The sequence below is a fragment of the Myotis myotis genome, unplaced genomic scaffold (assembly GCF_014108235.1).
Source record: "Myotis myotis isolate mMyoMyo1 unplaced genomic scaffold, mMyoMyo1.p scaffold_m19_p_11, whole genome shotgun sequence".
NCBI classification, from domain to species: Eukaryota; Metazoa; Chordata; class Mammalia; order Chiroptera; family Vespertilionidae; genus Myotis; species Myotis myotis.
The window spans coordinates 18,455,631-18,475,574 of NW_023416315.1; the positions used below are offsets into that span (position 1 = coordinate 18,455,631).

A 19,944-nucleotide genomic window follows, 5' to 3' on the forward strand; every position below is an offset into this window, starting at 1 on the left:
TCTGTCTGTACACGAATGTGCACATGTACAGGTTTACACATACACATGCACACATACCGTGCACACCCCATTTAATACGTCTTGGGAAATCCACAATTTCCTAGAAAAACTTAAACAGACATTGATTTTCAATGAAGACCAGGAGTCCTAATTTGCTTGCAAAATTAAGTGGATATGGCCCAATCAATAACTCTTGTTATAGCACCTGTGATCTCGGCATAGCGTTACAACTTTTGGAGGATGCTTAGGGATTCTGTGTAAGCAACTCATGGGGGTTCAGTTTTTAGGTTCTTGTTGATGAAAAGGATCTTTGTTGAAAGATAATTTTAGACATTCCTAGGGATTATGATGGTGTCCAGTTTTTAAACACCCTCACTTTCTTTTTTCCTGCCGTCGGAGTGATGGCCTACCTTGTCATATTAGAGCAGTGATTCTCAACCTTAGCTGCACATCAGAATCACCTGGGAATCTTTTTAAAATCCTGATTTCTGGGCCTCATCTTCTGGAAATTCTGTTTCTTTGTTACTAATGATGAGGCCCAGAAATCAGGATTTTAAAAAGATTCCCAGGTGATTCTGATGTGCAGCCAAGGTTGAGAACCACTGTATTAGAGGGAAGTGTGTTGTTCTGCTAAGGTACCTGGGGCCTCTGGTGGGTGGTGTCTCCGTGTACAGCTTGAGCACAGGGGTCAGGAGGCAGCTGGGCAGGGCTTCAGCTCCTCCTCTTAGCAGCACTGAGATTAGCACCCACTTCCTTTGTGATTCAAGTTTTCTAAGATACGGAGAGTTGGGAGTATTCAATTTTCCAGTTTCAAAACCAGTCTTCGACCTTTTTTCTTTACTTTGTAAATCAATGAATGACTTTTTTCACCCAACACAAAATTTGGAAACCGATTGAATTATAATACCATTATTTGTTCAGTACTGTTGTTGTTAATACAATCGCCGACTTGATTTTGACATGAACTGGATACCCAGTACTGTGCCAAATACAAATAGGTAGATTCATTTTTCCATTCAGCTCTCACCCCCCCTTGTGAAGCAGGTATGATGTTACCCACGTTTACAGTTGAGGAGACTGGTGGTTGGGGACATGATGAAAGTTGCTAAAATTCACATGGCTTATTAGACGCAAAACATTGGAGAAGAGGTTGGAGCTCAGGCAAGAGATCGGAAGCATTGTGCTGTAATGCTTCTCCTTAACACAAACACACAGACAGACAGTGCTGTGCCTGTGTGTGCGTGCACATGCATGTGCCTGTATGTGAAGAGCAGGGACCCTTCTAGGTACCGTTTGGAAGGCACTGCTCTGGGCCTCCATGGATGGGGTTTTCAGCCTGGCCCTGTTGGATGACCTGTCTTCTGCCTGGTCCAGCCACCGCCCGCTCTCCATTGCCTACCCCACCAACCTTGCTAGCTCCCACAGCATAGCAGCTCCCCGTCATTCTCTCCTTTCGCCATCAGCTCCGATGGGCTCCACGAATCTTGAGATTAGTGTTGCATTGCTCCAAGTTTCAAAATCATTAACTATCAAAAGTAAGTTTGAAACACCCAAACAGACCACGTGAAAACATTCCCTCGGTCTTTCAGGGCGTGGATCAGGGGTAAATTCTGTTGACATTTTTAAAAACAAAAGGCCAAAAATAAACTGGCTTCTTTTCCAGCTCATTTCCTGTGTTTGGATGGAAAGAACCCATTATGTTCTATTGTTGTTGGTTTTGTTTGTTTTTGTCTCGTGCCTAAGTTTCCTCCTGGCTTTGACTTCTTTGCCTAATTTCCCCAATTTTCTTTGAAGGCCTCAGAGTTAGCTTTCGGTCTGAACCGCTTTAAGGTTCTGAATCCTTAGATAGTTACGTAACCTCTCTGAGCCCCATTTCCATCTGTATAATGTGAGATGCACCGCCCAGGATCTGTAAGGGGTCAAAGGTGACAGTCCTGAGCTCCCAGCCTTCTCCCATCGCTTCCCTCCTGTGTGTAGACAGCAGGGCTGTGGGAGATGCCTCACTGCTTGGGAATCCTCAGCAAACAGAAGGACATCAGTAGAAAGAAAGCATTTTGGGGATCAGTTTCCTGATAAACTCATTCATTCCACAACAGTATAATGAGCATCTGGCATCTGCTAAGCACTGTGTCTGGCAAGAGAGAAACTCTAGCAGGTTCCGGACAAGCCATCATTCTTGCCAACAGCATAACAGATCATAACCTCCTGGAGTGACAAATGCAGCGACACTGAAAGGGGCACTTCTGAGTTTGGGAGGCCCTGGGAGGTTCTCAGGAGGAAGTGATGTCTCCGCTGAGAACTGAAGGATGAGAAGGGCTCGGTCCGGCCTCACCAGTCTTGCCAGTCACACTGATCTGTGAGTAGGATCTTCAATAGAGTGATTTCCATGGACTTGCATTTTCTCTTGTGCGTTAAGTGCTGACCTTTCAACTCCAGCATAAGATGACGCTGTTTGGATTTGGCTATCTTGATTTGGGAGCTGTTTGTGTTTAAAAGGGGCAAGATGGGGAGGGAGACCTGCAGGACCTGTGAAGCCAAGAATGCATCTCTGGAGTGGGGAGTGAGTGGCAGGAAGGGGAGCTGGACTGAAAACCAGATTTGGTCTCTCTTTGGGTGTCCTAAGTACATGACCCATATTTTGATAGGTGTGAGTGGCAGGTGCAAATGATTCTGCTATTTGGTCAACAGGCGTTCGTTGTGTGCCAACCACGTGCAAGCCCTTGGGATAGACACAGAGATCCATCTAATAGCACCCCTGACTTCAAGAGGCTCAAAACAAGGGGCAAAGGGACCTACACTTTTTAGAATGCCCTTTATATGGCATGCAGAGTCCCTGGCAAATTCAGCCATTGTGTCCTCTGAGATAATTCCTTCTACACCATAGATGTGGAGACTAAAGCTTGATTTTGCATAGAGCGTGCCTGAGGTCTCATAGCTAGAGAGGAGGGGAAATTGGGTTTTGAATCAGGTCTGTCACATTCCAGAGCCCGCTTGTCTTTCCACATAAGCAAAGATGAGACAAGGCAATGTAAGTGGTTATCCCTTTTCCCAGGTATCACCTTTAAAAAAAATAAGTATAAATGTTATTACTCTTGAAAACTTTGTCCTAGGCACTTTGCAGCCTTATTACCTGCTGTTTTCCTCCATATCTGGTTGGGTTGAACTGGGTGGGCTTTTTGAGGCTGCTTGGTGTGCTTTCCTCACCTGCTTGCCTCCTACTGACACACTTCTCCTTGTTGAACCTCCCCCGCAACCCCGCCATCAATCTAGACTACCTCCTTCATAAAGCTTCTTTAGCCACCCCTTGTATAGGTTATGGTCACAAAACAGCACTTTAGGTACATGTTTTAACTTCCTTTTTTAGAATTCAAATTCTTTCAGAGAGTGGGTCTTGGAGTTATCATGAGGATTAGTGATGTATGTTAAGTGCCTGTTACTGGTAGGTGTGGAAAATGGAAGCTATTATTTTTGTTTATCTTTGACTGTCTTGGTGCTCCCAGCAGTGCCTTTGTACGGTGCTTGGCAGATGCTGGGAGAATTCTGTGGAAGCCAAGAGCTAAAGTTGCCTTCTTCCGGCCTCTGAAGACACCCTCTGCCGATAGAACTAGCTGGGCTCTGGGTAGGAGCCAGCGGTGTCCATCGGGCATTTCTTCCCCCTTAATGTCGATCCTTGCACTCTCAATGGGTTATTTTCTGCTCCTGCTGAAGACTCCTTAGTCCAGTCCATTTGACAGCAGTTCTAACAAGGACCAAGGGCAAAGGCAGACCCACAGCTCACTATGCTCTATGCCTGTCGATGAAGCCTCTGCCCTCGGCTACTGCCTAGAGAGTGTGAGTGATAGGTCACTGGTGAGAGGGTCCATGTACGAGAGAGTGGATGGTCAGCGCACATGCAGCACAGCTTTTGGAGGGAATGCAGGGCACTGCCTTAGGTGCTGGGATGCAGTGGGGAAGCTTATAAAGAATCTGCCTCCGGGAGCCGCCATTAGGTGGGTTATCACTCATTTCTCACCACAAGCTTCTGAGAGAGGTGCTCTGATTATTCCCACTTTATAGCTACACAGTTAGCTGGCCCTCCTCCCGATTTATATGATCTAACGCACACATGTAAATATCTCTGTAGATCCATATAGTCCTATGTATGCGTGACTATCTGTATATGTGACTATGTATGTATAGGTGTATGAATATTTTGTTTTTTCCAATATGATTCATAATGCTCATTTTAAAAAGAGAATTTGGAAAATCCATAAAGTGAAAAGAAGTGATCCATTAACCCATTACCTGGGGTCATGGCTGTCATTCTGCTGTGTTTGCTTTCAGATGAATAGATGTCAGCACACATCTAGGCAGGATCACGCTGTGGGTTCTGTGTGGCATTGCCATTTCTTCACTTAACACCTAACACTACCATGCATGTTTCCATTTGGACAGAGATGTAACAGGTCATAGGGATCCTGAACTTGAAACAGCTGTGCTTTTTTTTTTTTTTTTTTTTAACTTGTGACATACCGATCTGTTAGCCAATCAGTGGCTTGGCTTCCTGGGTGCAGTGACTGTAATGGGAAAGCAGGTGTGGAACTGAGGGTGACTGGGAAGCATTGCGCTTCCTGGAGATGCCTTTCCTCCAATCCCCTCCAGTGAAAAGCCGATCAAAACCCTTCTGAGGGTCTTCAGAGTCTACAAAAACTGAGCTGGGCATGAACAACATGGGGATCCTGGGAAATAAACTTCCATGGCCATTTCCCCCTCGAATGCCACTGTGTCCTAGGTGAGAGAGCCAGGTAGGTGTTAGCCCACTGATAGATGAAGAAGCCCTGAGCCCAGTAGATTGTCCCGACGCTACCTGGGGACTGTAAATAGCAGAGACGGACTCAGTCTCTCCTGCTTCCTGGGGAAGTGTCCCTCCAGACGGAGCCCACAGCTGAGCCATTAGCATGGTGCTAATGCTGCTCTCAGGCCTCTGCTTCTAGACCTTCTAATTTCCCCTTCCTCCCTTCCTTCTTCTTTGAAGACCTGGTGTCTGATCTTATGGTTTAGCTGCATGATTATGCATTTACATTTTAAAAGGCATATCTTTAAAGGGACTTGAGTGCTAGTCAATGGGGGTAACAGTAAGGATAGTGACAGTGCTAGGAGCTAATGGTTATTAACCATTTACTATTTGCCAGCAAAAGAAGTGCTTTATAAGCCTCTGGCCCTTTACACCTCAACAAGCCCATGAATCTGGTAAATGGAAGACCTGAGATTTGAACCCGGATCCTGATGGCTTTAAAGTTTGACCTCAGCCAAGATGCTGCAGTGCCCTCAGAAGGGAAAGGGAAAAACATAGGGGGCCGAGGCCTCAGGCTCTTGGGCTGCTATTTGTCACTGTTAAGACTCTGGTTATATGCATCTGGCCACAAAATAACACAATAATCCAAAGCTTTTAACTTGAGACCCCCAAGCCTCACAGAGAGTTCCTTCTACAGAGTTCCCCTCCCTGTCCATCCCCACTGAAGCGGTATTTTTCTAACCCACTGCCTATCGCAAACCCTTTCCTGATACGTGTTTATGCTTCTTTACCCACAGGAGGAAATATAAGAAAACATCCCAGAGGTAAGAGCCTCTTTCCGAGAAAGGGCCGCTGGTTGCTCGAGTCATTTGGGGCACAACTCTGCAAATTTGGCTCATGGTGGACGTTCATTTGTAATAAACTGTCTCTTGGTCCCTTCTCAGTTGCCTGCTTTATCTCGGATCACTACTGCTGCTGTAATTAAAAATTGATCGTAGGCATTCAGCATGGCCCAGTGAGTGTCTACATTCACATGAGAGTGGGCCCGGGGAATTGAAAAGCATATTCCTGCTGAGTTGTCTGGTGATTTTGCTAAAAACTTGGCCAGAGAGGGGCTGTGTATGGGGGCGGGGGGAGAAGGGTGGGGGTGTTGTAGGTATATGGATGAGAGCACAAACGGGTCTTTACACGTTTTAGTGTTTGAATTCTCCTTTGTCTAAAATTATCCTTTGCCCATTTTGCTGACAAAGTGCTGTTGAGCTCAAAGTGTAGGTACAAATTTCTTGAAGGGCAGTGATATCTTTTCGATTTCACTGTGGAAAGGGCAATTTAAAGAAGAGTCTCATCCATCATCACCCTCCATTACTCTGCTTCATTGAGAAGAGCTTGGACAGCATGTGCCAAAGGAATAGAGTTGCTTAGACCGTTTGTTCACCAAGCATTGAAAGCCCACGCCTTAGTCTCAAAGGCTCGTGTGTGCTTTTCAGTGATTGTATTTGACTTTGGCATCATAGCTTTAAACCATTGACATTCAGATCAAGAATCACTGAGGCAGTTAGAATGCCAGTAGGTATCGAAAAGTGGTCATGCTTTCAGATGACCACTTGAATGTTATCTTTTCTGGTGAGTCAAGTTTGGAATTCCTATGTCAATTATTTTTGAAAGCATTATTTTTGTATATCATCTCATAGCAGAGACTCTTGTGTCGTATGGTTTCCAAATAAAGTCAATAGTCTACAGTGGTGGTGTGGTAATTTGATATGCATGATAGAGGTGCACAAATCTTTGAGAGAAAATGGACTAAGACGTCAAAGCTTCCTAGAGATTGCTAGTCTTTCCTAAATATAGTGAGCTTATACAGATGGCTAAATAATTGTGTCTTGTTCAGGTTCATCGGGCACATGGTAGTAATTGGATATGAACCACTGAGCAGGATGTAAATTAAACACTCAAGTTAGAGAGCATAATAGTCGTCAGTAGTAAAAGGTAACATAACACTTTCACGTGTAGTTAACCTGGGATATGAGATGTTTCAAAGTTGTCTCAGTTTTATTTTAAGGAGTGATCAATGGACAGGTAAGAGGGAGTCTTACAAGAGAGTTGCTCAGACCTGTCCAGTTTCAAAGTACTATGTTGATTATTTTTGAAAGCATATTTTTACATATCTGATGTGAATGCTGTTGCATTTTTTATGTTGATGTAAAAGAACAACATCCAGATTGTCTTGTACCAGTTTCACTGAAGTCATATAAAGTACAAAGTAGTAGAGGATTGATTTGAACTTCCTTTTTAATTACCCACATATTTTCATATGAGATAGAGCCATGTCTACTAATCTATGGTTGAGTAGTAAACCATTTCTAAACTAATGGTTTAAAACAACTTTTTATTTGCTCATGATTTTATGTTAGTGAATGGTGTGATTGATTAGCATAACCGAAGACAGAGATACAAATAAAGGCATAGTCACAAATCTGAGGACCTCTGCAGGCACATGTCCAGTTTTCATATGTCTCATTGTATAAATCTAGAAATATTTCTGTAATTGAAGTTATCCAAAGGCATCTCTCATCTTTTTGATAATCATATTGTACCAATAGTCACCTGCATAGTACTTTACAAGAATCTTTCCATTAGTACTTACTATTGTCATACACTTAACTAAATACTGGAAATAGATCTGTAAGAAACACCCTCTGTGAAGATGTACACAGGCTTGTAAGTTAGACATAGGTGAACAAAATAATTATGATAGGAGTTAATAAACGCTGTAAGAGATACCAGTATTGAAGGTCATTGAGGACAATTAGGTCTGTTGGGAAGAACTTACATTATACTAGATGCCTGGTGCACGACTTTGTGCACCAGTGGGGTCTCTTGGCCTGGCCTGCAGGATTGGGCCAAAACCAGCTCTCTGACATCCCCCGAGGGGTCCCGGGTTGTGAGAGGGTGCAGAGCAGGCCAAGGGAACCCCACCAGTGCACGATTGGGGCTGGAGAGGGATGCAGGAGGTTGGCCAGCCAGGGAGGGACCGTGGGAGGGCTCCAGGGCATGTCCAGCTCATCTTGCTCAGTCCTGATCAGCCGGACCCCAACAGCAAGCTAACCTACTGGTCGGAGCATCTGCCCCCTAGTAGTCAGTGCACGTCATAGCGACTGGTCAACCAGTTGACTGTCTGCCCCCTGGTGGTCAGTGCACATCATAGTGAGTGGTTGAGCAGCCTTAGCATGTCATTAGCATATTACGCTTTGATTGGTTGAACGACCAACCGGATGACCGGACACTTAGTATATTAGGCTTTTATTATATAGGATACTCACTTCTCTCACTAGATCACAAAGATAGTCTACACTATTGCTTATTATTTATTGTGCTTGAAAGTATGGGCTTATTAAAGTCTAGTAGGATAGTTCAAAATCCTTTCTCTTTGTTTTCTTCATGTTTTTAATTCTTTAAAAATTGTATGTCTTGCTGATTTGTTAGGCGTTTTCTCAAAAGGGCAAATGGCAGAAAAATATTCTGGAATTTAGGAGGAAGACAGCCTGAGACACAAACATATGTGAAGACAATCGGTCATGTGGATATCACACATGTAGATAATAGAATGAACTCTCTCTAATGCAAGGCAAACAAAGAGTTATTTTCCCTCTCAAGTGTCTAATGCCTTCTTTCACTTGGATTTTTATGTAATCACATTTGATGAGCCCAATAATTGATTAAATCCAGCAAATAATTCCCTTAGTCAAGATTGCCCATGATCAGCCATCACAAATTAGCATACTTATGAGTCATCAACAGCACCACCACCTTTGCTGTTAAAAATAGATTTTCATGTGTAGAGGGTAGAAAGTGAGTGGATATCACCCTTTGGGAAAGTTGCCTTTTAAGTAGTTGTATCACTGTGTTAGTAGGTGCATCTTCTGCTGAATTGTGCCCCTGTTTCATTTCCTGGGATATATTAAGACTTGTGGATTCTGAAGCTCTTTTGGCACCATTAACATAGAATCTGTGGACTGTTGTCTACCTTTGCATTGAAAAATGACAGCTAAATAACTGGTTGGGGAAGGTAAAGCGGTGATAGAACAAATCAAGGCACTTATTTTTACATACTTATGGATAATCAGTCCCACATACTACTACTTCCTTAGTAGTATTGACATTTAGCACCTAAGGATTAATGATGCCATCAGGGACAAGAGGATCCTCCAAACAATGAAGTCCTTCGAAAAGTATTTTTCTGTACTGGTGATGACTAATACATTCTCAAAGTAGAACATGTGCATCAGCTATGAGAATATGTCCACTTTACATTCCAAGATTGCCAACTAAATGAGAGCAATTTTGTAGTGAGTGGTAGGATGTCAGAGCAGATCAGAAAGAGTAGCAAAGAGGTCTATTTAGAACGCAGGTCACAGATGGACACATTATCCTACAAAGGGTAATGTCCAAGGCAGTTAACATGGGAAAGGGCCTATAAATACTCTAATAGCCAGGGGGAAAAGGAGGGTGAGAGAGTCTACATAGATAGTTTGGTCAGAGTTCAGAGTATCAGGCAACTGCCACTCACTCATGCCTTGTAATCACTCTCTGTCTATGTCAGCAGGAGTGTGGGGAGCAGGTATAGGGAGATAGACCCAGAGAGACTGTGTAGCAGGAGTTAGGAATTAGATATGGTGAGAGAGGGCGCTGAGATGTAGTAAGTAGCTCAAGAACTGAGTCTGACATTAGTAGCAGGAATGAATTTGGTGCTGAGCTGTCATTTTCTGAGTCCAGAGAAGCATCTTGACACAATTCAATCTTCTTTCCTCTTCTATTTTCAGGTCTGATAATTACTACTATTCTCCAACTGACCCCAGGATCCAAACTTTTGAGTCACTTTATATGTTCTTCTGTTGTGTGTATTTCTTCAACTTGACTTTTTCTTCTCCTCTGTCACCCATGATACATGAGTCTCTTACAGGTTGTGGGCTTTACCTTCTCATTGTTTTCATTCCCATGGTCCAATCTTCTTTCCCATATGCCTCACTGACTGTCATATCAGAATTGCCGTGTTTTCTATCACCCTTACTCATGGGTGTTCTCTTTTTATGTGCTGAAATCCCACCTTTCTTCAAGATCCAATTCAAAGGCCATTTTTTGTTTCATGGAGCCTTCTTGATCTTTCCACCTAAAAGAGATCTTGCTCTTCCAATTACTGCTGCCCTGATTCTGTGTATAAGAGTTAGTTGGGTGGATGTTATTCTTCTTGGCATCATTGTGATTTTATTGAGTAGGGAATATGTTCCCCAAAGCATGGTGCCCTGGACATAATTATTAAACATGGATTGAATTTATGAGTGAATCAGATTGGGATGCTCTATATCAGTGATGGCGAACCTATGACACGCATGTCAGAAGTGACACGTGAACTCATTTGTTTGGTTGATTTTTCTTTGTTAAATGGCATTTAAATATATAAAATAAATATCAAAAATATAAGTCTTTGTTTTACTGTGGTTGCAAATATCAAAAAATTTCTATATGTGACACGGCACCAGAGTTAAGTTAGGGTTTTTCAAAATGCTGACATGCCAAGCTCAAAAGGTTCGCCATCTCTGCTCTATATATTGCTACCATGGGTCAGAACTAAAGTCAGAATTACCAGGTGAAACTATGGATAAATAAGCTCAGATTGATAGATGACTCATAAGTGTTTTTTTGCAGATCATCAGATACTCCCACATTCAAGCTCAATTTGGCCTTCCTACTGGCCAGGGTGGAATCCTATGAGGTCAGCAAGCCAGATGGCAAGCATGGGCAAGAATCAGAAAGTACATCATTGTTTGCTTGGATCATTGACTCTGATTTTCTTTTCTATTTAAACTTAAATGGAATGGTGAGAGAGGGTGCTGAGATGTAGTAAGTAGCTCAAGAACTGAGTCTGACATTAGTAGCAGGAATGAATTTGGTGCTGAGCTGTCATTTTCTGAGTCCAGAGAAGCATGGAACTCTAGCTTATTCTAACATGGAACTCTAGCTTTGGGTGGAAACTCTGAGCATACTTTTGTTCTACATCAATGCTTCAATTTCTCTTTCCTCCATTCAAACCACAAATCTTGGAGGTATTTAATGCAGTGTCAAATGTATTTATTTAAGGTGTATTAGAATGAATATTTGATAACTGCATGGTGTACATTATTTGGTTGTTCTATGATATTTTGCCAAAATAGTTTTGAGAATCATTTTCTTAGATTGTCTAGTAAGGCCCACTTATGTCTTTAAAACATTGGTAGAACTCACGCTGGGCATATCACTGTGCTTTAAACTTAAACCCAGACTTTAAGTTGCCTGAGTAGGTAAGGCTCTAAATCCTTCCTAATCCCAGTGGCCCTCAATGCTAAAGAGGCACAATTGACTCAATCATGGATAAGAACTTCCAAATTGGGCCAAGTCCGACCTCCAACAGCAGCTTAAGAGGCAGCTTTTGGAGTCCTTGGAGGCACGGAGTCCAACAGTGCAGGTTAGAGTTTGCTAACCATGGTACTACTGATGTTTTCACTGTGGGAGCTGTTCTGTGCATTTAGTAACATCCCGAGCTTCTACTCACTAGATGCCAGTAGCAATCCCACTTCCCCTAGTTGTAATGACTAAAAATGACCCCTGGAGGGTAAAATCATTTCTGCTAGAGAACCACTGGTGTAGGTAAAAGATTAAGAACCAGGTCAGGATTTTGCCTTAATTTAGCTGTGTCAAAATCCTCCTCTGGGATTCCTGTGTCCTCATCTGTAGAGAGATGAGGTTAAACATGAGTATGGCTCTGGTTCCTTTAACTTAAAAATGATATTCTCTGATTGTAATTACTGAGGTTCTCCCACAAGAAAGCCCGACATGGCCAGCACTCTGTGTCCTGTAACTGAATCACTGGCAAGGAGCAGCATTGCTGATGAGCAGGGAGGTCCCTGGGTGGGTGACAGAGTCTGGCCCCATAGTGATGGTCCTTTGGCCACCAGCTAGATCACTCTTGGTTTAGACACTCCTAATTTCACCTAAATTCATCTGCTTTACAGATGAGGGACTCAGGGACAGTAAGTCACTTGACTGAGGTCACCAAGCAGAGAAGGGGTTGGACTAGGACTTAAAGGCAGGTCTTTGAGATGCCAAAAGCTTCTTGAGTTCTTTCCACACTGGTGGTTCCATAATTTTTTACAGCGGTGGAAGCTCCCCACCCCCATGAAGCCACTCAAAGCTGAATAAAACCAAAGGGTCAGAAAGATACGCCTTTTGGAATTCATTTCGCCACTCCATCAATTGTTTTTTCTCATCAGGATATTTTATGCTTGAAAATTTTCAAATTTGGCCTCAACCCAAAAGTTAAAGCTCTCAGAAAAGTTTAATGAAGACAAACCCCCACCCCCGCAAACCCTAAAAAATATAAAATTCATTATGCATAAAAAGTAGATAACAAAAATAGAATCAGATAAAAGAAAACTCATTCTATATTTTCCTATCCTCTGATTTAATATGATAATCCCTTTTCAGAGTTCTTGAGGTCACTGCTTGAAGTTTTCCCTTTGCCTCTCCAAACAACAACCTCCTCCTCCTCCTCCTTCTTATTTTTTTTAAATAAATCTTTATTGTTCAGATTATTACAGCTGTTCCTCTCTCCCCCCCCACCATAGCTCCCCTCCACCTGGTTCCCAACCCACCCCACCCTCTGCCCTTACCTCCCCCACTGTCCTTATCCATAGGTGTACGATTTTTTTCCAGTCTCTTCCCACACCCCACAGACCCCTTTCCCCCCGAGAATTGTCAGCCCACTCCCTTTCTTTGCCCCTGATTCTATTATATTCACCAGTTTACTCTGTTCATCAGATTTTTTATTCACTTGATTTTTAGATTCACTTGTTGATAGGTATGTATTTGTTGTTCATAATTTTTATCTTTACCTTTTTCTTCTTCTTATTCTTAAAGAATACCTTTCAGCATTTCATATAATGCTGGTTTGGTGGTGATGAACTCCTTTAGCTTTTCCTTATCTGTGAAGCTCTTTATCTGACCTTCAATTCTGAATGATAGCTTTGCTGGGTAAAGTAATCTTGGTTGTAGGTTCTTGCTATTCATCACTTTGAATATTTCTTGCCACTCCCTTCTGGCCTGCATAGTTTCTGTTGAGAAATCAGCTGACAATCATATGGGTACTCCCTTGTAGATAACTAACTGTTTTTCTCTTGCTGCTTTTAAGATTCTCTCTTTGTCTTTTGCTCTTGGCTTTTTTTTTTTTTTAAAGAGAAAGAGAAGAAAGGAGAGGGATAGAGAGATAAACATCAATGAGAGAGAAACATTATCAATCAGCTACCCTGCATGCCCCCTACTGGGGATCAAACTTGAAACCTGAGCATGTGCTCTGACCCAGAATCAAACCAGTGATCTCTTGGTTCTTGGGTCAATGCTCAACTTATGAGCCACATTGGTGGATTTATTCCCATAACTTTGGGATGTCAGGGGAGGGGATCTGAATGAAAATTTCTAAGCAAAGCTGGAGGGAGTAGACTAAATCGAGAACATGCTTTGGAAGAGGCATGTCTGTAGTCTTTGTTTATCCATGAACTGAGAAGGACATAGGGTTGGGTCAAGAGCAGCAGCTTGGCGTCACCTATACTTAGCTTAAAATCTGAGTTCTAGGACAAATCCTGTGTAAGGTTTGGGTAGATTCCCCTACTTAACAGAACACTAGTTTCTTTGTTGTCAAATGGAAATAATATAACTTGCTTCCTAGGGTTCTTGGGAGCCCAGGATGAAATAGTATATGTGAAGCACATAGGCAGTCTTTGACACCCCCCACTGGGGATCGAGCCCACAACGCAGGCATGTGCCCTTGACAGGAATTGAACCTGGTACCCTTTAGGCCGCAGGCTGACATTCTATCCACTGAGCCAAACCGATGAGGGCAAAATTTATGTTCTTTAAACTATAACAGAGTGACTAGCACTGTATTTCACTCGTTGATAGCATACATTCTAGCGTCAGCATGCCTGGCTCTCCCATTTCCTAAGCATGTGATCTTCCTTAAATTACTTAATTTCTCTATGCCAGTGGTTCTCAGGTGGCAGCAATTTTGTCACAAGGGGACATTTGGCAGTGTCTGGAGACATTTTGGTCATCACATCTGGGACTGGGGTCTCCTGCTGGCATCTAGATAGAGGTCAAGGGTGCTGTTAAACATCCTACAGTGCACAGAACATCACCACCGTAACAAAGAACGATCTTGTCCAAAATGTCAATAGTGTCAAGATTGACAAAACTTGCTCTAAGCCTCACTTTCTTCATCTGTACAAAAGGGAATAATAATAGTACTCCGCACATAGGGTTGTGGTAAGGGTTAAATGAGACAAATATTGAAAGCATTAAGTGTACTTCCTGGCTTTTAGTAAGTGTATAGAGTGCTTTAGCTGTTATGTTAGCAGGACTGTTTTGACCAATGATTCATTGTTTATGTAGCAGATACATGAATTTTGTTATGTACTTTATGTAACTGACATATAAGATTTTACAGGTGTATTATATGGACTTAAATTTTATAAAGAATAAAATTTAAAAACACTTTAAATCTTGCATTGAAAGAGATTTTGAGATAGTCTGGAAGGGATAATATTGTTTGGTGTATGTAAATACAATATGCTCTATACTGAATCAAATCAGAAAGCATAAGTCTCCTTGCTGTTATATTCCATTACCCACAAAAAAGCATAAATTCACAGGTCGTAAAAGAAACACTTTGCTATCATTGCATATTGTTACATAGGAAGCAATAAAACAAAACAAATTTACTGGTGCATGATGTGCCATCCCTTACATGTGGGAGGACAGAAAATAAATTATCATAGCAATTTCAGTGAAAACTAGTACCTACACAGTGAGCCCCAATAGAGATTAGAATGGATTCCTGCTTAGTACCCCAGAAGACAAAAATGTCCCTTGAGCCCAGCCTGTGTGATTGAGCGTCAACCCAGAAACGAGAGGTCACCGGTCGATTCCCATTCGGGGGACATGCCCGGGTTGTGGGCTTGACCCCCAGTAGGGGGCATGCAGGAGGAAGCCCATCAGTGGTTCCCTCTTGGTATCTCTTTATCCCTCTCCCTTCCTCTCTGTTTAAGAAAGAAAAAACGTCCCTTGAAATGCTGCAGGCCCAGTAGCCAGTGCAGTACCCTCTCTGAAAGCCGGGCTCAGTCTGGAGTCAAGGTCTCCTGCTGTGAGTTTGTGAATTGCGGTGTTCTGCCCCCAGAGCATAGGGCTGCCCCCCTTGTCTTGTTGCCCTCTGGTGTAAATACAAATGGAGGGCTTGTGGGTTGACTTTTCTATAGGCAGTTCCTTAATCTTTGCTGTGTATTTTATCATTTAGATTTTATTTTATCAAATAGTTTAAGAACCTGATACTTGCAATACGGGGTGTGAGGTGGGTACCAGCCTTCTGCTGTTATACTAAATCCAAAATTCCAAAAAGTTTTGCAATGGTTTTGTGACAGTTTTACTAATTCTAGTGTACTATGTTGTTAGTAATAGTAATAGAGTTGCTAGTCACCGCTGCTAACTCATAACCCACTATCAAGAGAGAAAGATGGAACAAGCACTCTCCTGGTATTGCAAATAGTGCCTGTTACCTGGGTACCTGGAAGGCTCATTTCTTCAAAGGACATAATTATGAAGGTACTACCAATGCCGGTGATGGTGGCGGTGGAAGTGATGGTGATGATGGTGGCCATGAGACAGCGTTGCATTAAGACTGGATCATGCTCATTAGATCACACTGACTCCCTGCTTTCCACCTGTTTGCTTCACATCTGCATTTTTACTCCCTGCTGATTCTCTGTATTGAGAAGCGTGTACTGGGAGCACAATTTGGGGATTTGACAGATGAGGCTCTGATGAAGCCATTGTAAAGCTTAAATTGCTTCCCACTTAGCATCATTATTTTGAATCGAAAGAAATTTCCCCTAAATTAGTCTCTTGTGTGGAAAGTGGATCATGTTTAAAGGTTACTTTTGCTCTTTAGATTGGTGGGGTGGGTGGTTCCCCTCTTTGATATCAGTGACTTACTTCTGCTAATGGTTTGTGTGGGACATTGTCAGGACATAATTATGCCAGAAGTCTACAAACAAGGTGATAATGGTGTTGGCACTCAGCATGGATTTAGGGATCTGAGAGGCCCAAATTTAAACCTCACTTCCACTTCTCCTTAACCTTTTGAGTTTTCAGCCAGGTAAGCATACATATTCTCAGGTTACTCATGACAGTACCTAACCTATAGGGTTGTTGATAAGGATTAAATGAGATAATGCATGTGTGGTATATGACCCATTTCTTGGTTTATTATAGTAAGTACTTAATAAATATTAGCTGTTAATACAGCATCCTCCCTCCCACTAAATATTAATAGCCACAGAGTGCCATTCTTTATCATAATTAAGAGTGAGACCTTGCAAAATTTCTGCAAAACTGGGCCTCTGTCAAGGACTTATTCTCCTTGTACTAGAGATGAATTCTTCAGGGTCTTGCATTAGCGGTAGTTGCAATGGAGCCAGCAGATTATGGGAAGAGGTGGGAGGGGCTGCTGCCTGGTGCTTCAGGCTGTGAGGACAAAGTAGAGGTCTGCAGAAAGAACCTTTAAAAAGAATCCAACTGGTCTAGCCTAAGATTCTAGGTGTCATCGGTTCACGGCTACTGTCCTGGTCCCTCTAAGAATGCACAGGTCAGTGGGCAGGGACCTAACATACCCATCAGTGATTTCAAAGGGGGAGGTCAGATTTGCAAAATGAAAGCCAGTCCACATGGCTTGCATTGATGATACTCCTGAGAGGTTGAACAAAGAGCAAATGAAAAATACTTTGTTTTAAAAATGAGTTCTACCGAAAGTACTGGGTAAAATAAAGCTAAGCATATTTTATTTATGGATGTGGTTTTGGCCTGTCTGACTTCACTCCCAGACTCTTTATTTTACTATATGTTTACTGAGTGTCAACTATGTGATGGTTAAACACCGTGAGAACATTAAAAAAAAGAATAGAATGAGATGTGGTTTCTACCCACAAGGAGCTAAAGGCCTAATGGGAGGGAGGTAGAGACGGAGGAAGGTAATTTTAATATAAGTTTTTTGAGGGAGGTGCAGAGGCATAGCGGAGGATTCTTGGACAAGGGGACACCATTTCTAAGAAGAAAGGTCATCTCTGAAGCCAGCTCCATGGGAGTGGAGAAGCCCTTGTTTGAGAACCTGTTATCCTAGTAGCAGTGAGGCTGGCCTGGCACACGGAGAGCCTTATTCTGCTGCCCAAGTCTGTTGAGTTTTCTCTGAGCTGCTCCCTCCCTGGGGCTCCTCCCGAGGCCAGGTCGTTCTTCATGCTCATTACCACATGGGGTCAAGATGAGCTTCCTCTCTCTTCAAGTCAGATTTCACAATTGACCTGAGGCCTCATGGCTGAGATGTGGGGCTGCTTTTCCCATTTCCTCCGCAGCAGCTGGGGTCCGTTGCTGTTAGAGGCAAGAACTGCCCCGTTAATGCACTTCAGACACTAAGACAGTGTGGACTCATCCTCTAGGACAGTGGTTCTCAACCGTCTGGCCCTTTAAATACAGTTCCTCATGTTGTGACCCAACCATAAAATTATTTTCATTGCTACTTCATAACTTAATGTTGCTACTGTTATGAATCATAATGTAAATATCTGATATGCTGGATGGTCTTAGGCGACCCCTGTGAAAGGACCGTTCGACAGCCAAAGGGGTCACGACCCACAGGTTGAGAACCGCTGCTCTAGGAATTCCCAGCTCCTGCATCTCTAGGGATGAAAACTCTCAAATGCATGGATTTTTTTTTTTTGGCTTTTGATAATTCATTTAAAGGGAGAAGAATCATGATGTCCCCCCTCCCCCCAGGGGAAATTGGAACTTCCCTGGAGGGTTTAGTGTGGGGGCCCATCATTGTACAAATCATTTCTAATACACATTTATAACAAAATATTATTCTACTTGATTCTTCTACTTTTAAATCTACAGCAGTGGTATAGATCTCAAAACAAACAAGCTAGGCCGAGGGGATATTAAACTTTGCTTTGAAATAATAAGGACTGACGATAAGAATACAATAGGCATAAAAATGCGTGGTACTCCATGATAGTCACCATATTCCCGGCACTGGGCTAAGTGCTTTCCACGTGTGTCTCATTTACTTTTTACTACACTCTCCGAGGCAGGTGCTATGGCTGTCCTTGCTTTATGGGTGAGAAATTGTAGGGCTTGGGCTCAGTTGAGGTCGCTTTAGCTCTTGACCCCTAACCTCTTAATGCCTGTGTTATCCTGCCTCTCTCCTTGACTTTGGGGATGTAGGGATTGGAGGTAAGAGTGGGGCTGTGACTTGGTGTTTGCATGACATTCATCACCAGTGCTGAGCACAGTTGAATCTCTGTGGATGGATTGGGCATCTGATGCCTCTGTTTTGTTTTCCTGTGCCTTCAAAGCTGAGCCTGGAGGGGGCTCCCATGGACATACATACCTGAGGGAGAAAGGGAAAGTAATCTCTGTGGAGAATGAGGACTTGGGCGAAAACCATGCCAAGGAAAAGGAGCCAGTTGCCGAGCCTCTTCTTTCCCTGCCAAGGGGGGCCCACGTGCCAGATTGGCATCTCTGTGCAAGGCGCAAGTCTGTGCTGGCACACATCTGCTTCTCTCCCTGCCTGTGAGGTTTACAATGAGATGTGGCTTCTGATTGAGCCATAACTGGGAAGCGGTACAGAGGTGGGGTGGGGTAGGGGAGGGGGACTCTCTCGAAGCTGCAGCCCCATCTGTCAGGCCCCCAAGGACTTGCTTCCTTCCTCCGTCTGCTTTCCAAGGGTGGTGCTGGTGGTGCTGGTGCCCCTGGTCTGTGACGCGCCTTTGACTAGTGAGGCGCACAGGTTGGAGTGTAGGTGCTGAGAGGCACTGTCTGTGGTCCGATTCTCATGTTCACATGTGACTCTGGGATGGTGGATTTTAATCTATAATCAGAGAATAAAGTCCCTCATTCCTTCTAGAGTTCATCTGTGCCCCCCAGTCTGGTCACTTTCGCTCGTGCATATGTCTTGTGTTTCACCTGTGCCTTGGGGGATTGGAGGCCCCTTTTCTGTCAGCAGCTGTGTCCATACACCCTCAGCACTAAATGGATTCACTGTGCACGGACTCTCGCTTGAAGCCGGGCGGGCGGGGTATGCCTAGGGGCAGAGAGATGGGAAGACTCTCAGGTGGGAGACATTCTTGGCAGTGACACTTCTAACCAGAGAGAAGCAGCCGGGGCTTATTGTGAGGTTCCTGCTGACCTGAGACAGCCTGGCAGCCAGTCAAGTGACAGTAAGTAGCTTTGTTCTCTTTTGTGCCATGGGTCTCCACTCCTGTTTTAAAAATCCCCACCAGAAGACCCTGGATGCAGCCTCTTCTCTCCAGGACCACACGTGGCTTTTCTAACCAGTTGCAGCATCCTGGATTTTTATAAACATGTGATAAGGACACACAGCCACGATCTGTTTAAGAGGAAATGTATCTGCTCTTTTGGCCGTGCCACGGCTTTGACCTTAGAAGGAATTTTAGACGCCATCTCGTTCAGCCTCAGGTGAAGCAACAAGCTCATCTGGTGAGGGGTGGTGCCTCGCAACTAGTCTCCTTACTTCCTGGAAACTAGAAAAATCATTCCACAACCTCTTGGTTTCTCTCCACCAAGCAGTGACACTTGTGGAATACAAGCCTACGGCTCCCACTCTCCAGTACCCTCTGACCATGTCTGGATACAGTTTTTTGCCCTGTCTCCTCCCATTGCCACATCTTTCCTGTGTACAGGCCCTTGGACCCTGTGGTTAGGAGACCTCCTCCAGTTCTTCACACCCTGTCCCCTCACCTTGCCTCTGTTTCCTGCATCCTGCTAACTCTGTTGACTCTACTTATCCATCAAGGCAATGGTCAAATCCAACTTCCTCCTTGAACCCAAGATCACTAGGCTGGGTGTCTGGGGCCCCGAGTTTTAGTCCCTGCCCAAAATAAGCTATACTGTCTGGGCGAGGTCTTCATACCATTGTGTCTCAGTTCCCTCATGTGACAAAGGAACCCACCCTTGACATTGCTATCATTTTATGATATTCCAGTTCACACCAATGTCTCCTTTCTCACAGTGGAGAA

The 19,944-nt window shown here is 43.5% G+C and overlaps 1 protein-coding gene across 7 annotated transcripts in view; it reads left to right on the top strand.

Moving 5' to 3' along the window:
- Positions 1-19,944, top strand: part of PDE1C (phosphodiesterase 1C) — a 321,836-nt gene that overhangs the window by 133,065 nt on the left and 168,827 nt on the right. Inside the window, exon 2 of one of the 7 annotated variants that reach the window (XM_036327689.1) lies at positions 5,572-5,598. The exons of the other annotated variants lie outside the window; for them this stretch is intronic. Within the exon in view, the coding sequence (XP_036183582.1) occupies positions 5,572-5,598 (27 nt within the window). The remainder of the gene's footprint in view (positions 1-5,571; positions 5,599-19,944) is intronic. 7 annotated transcript variants of the gene reach the window in all.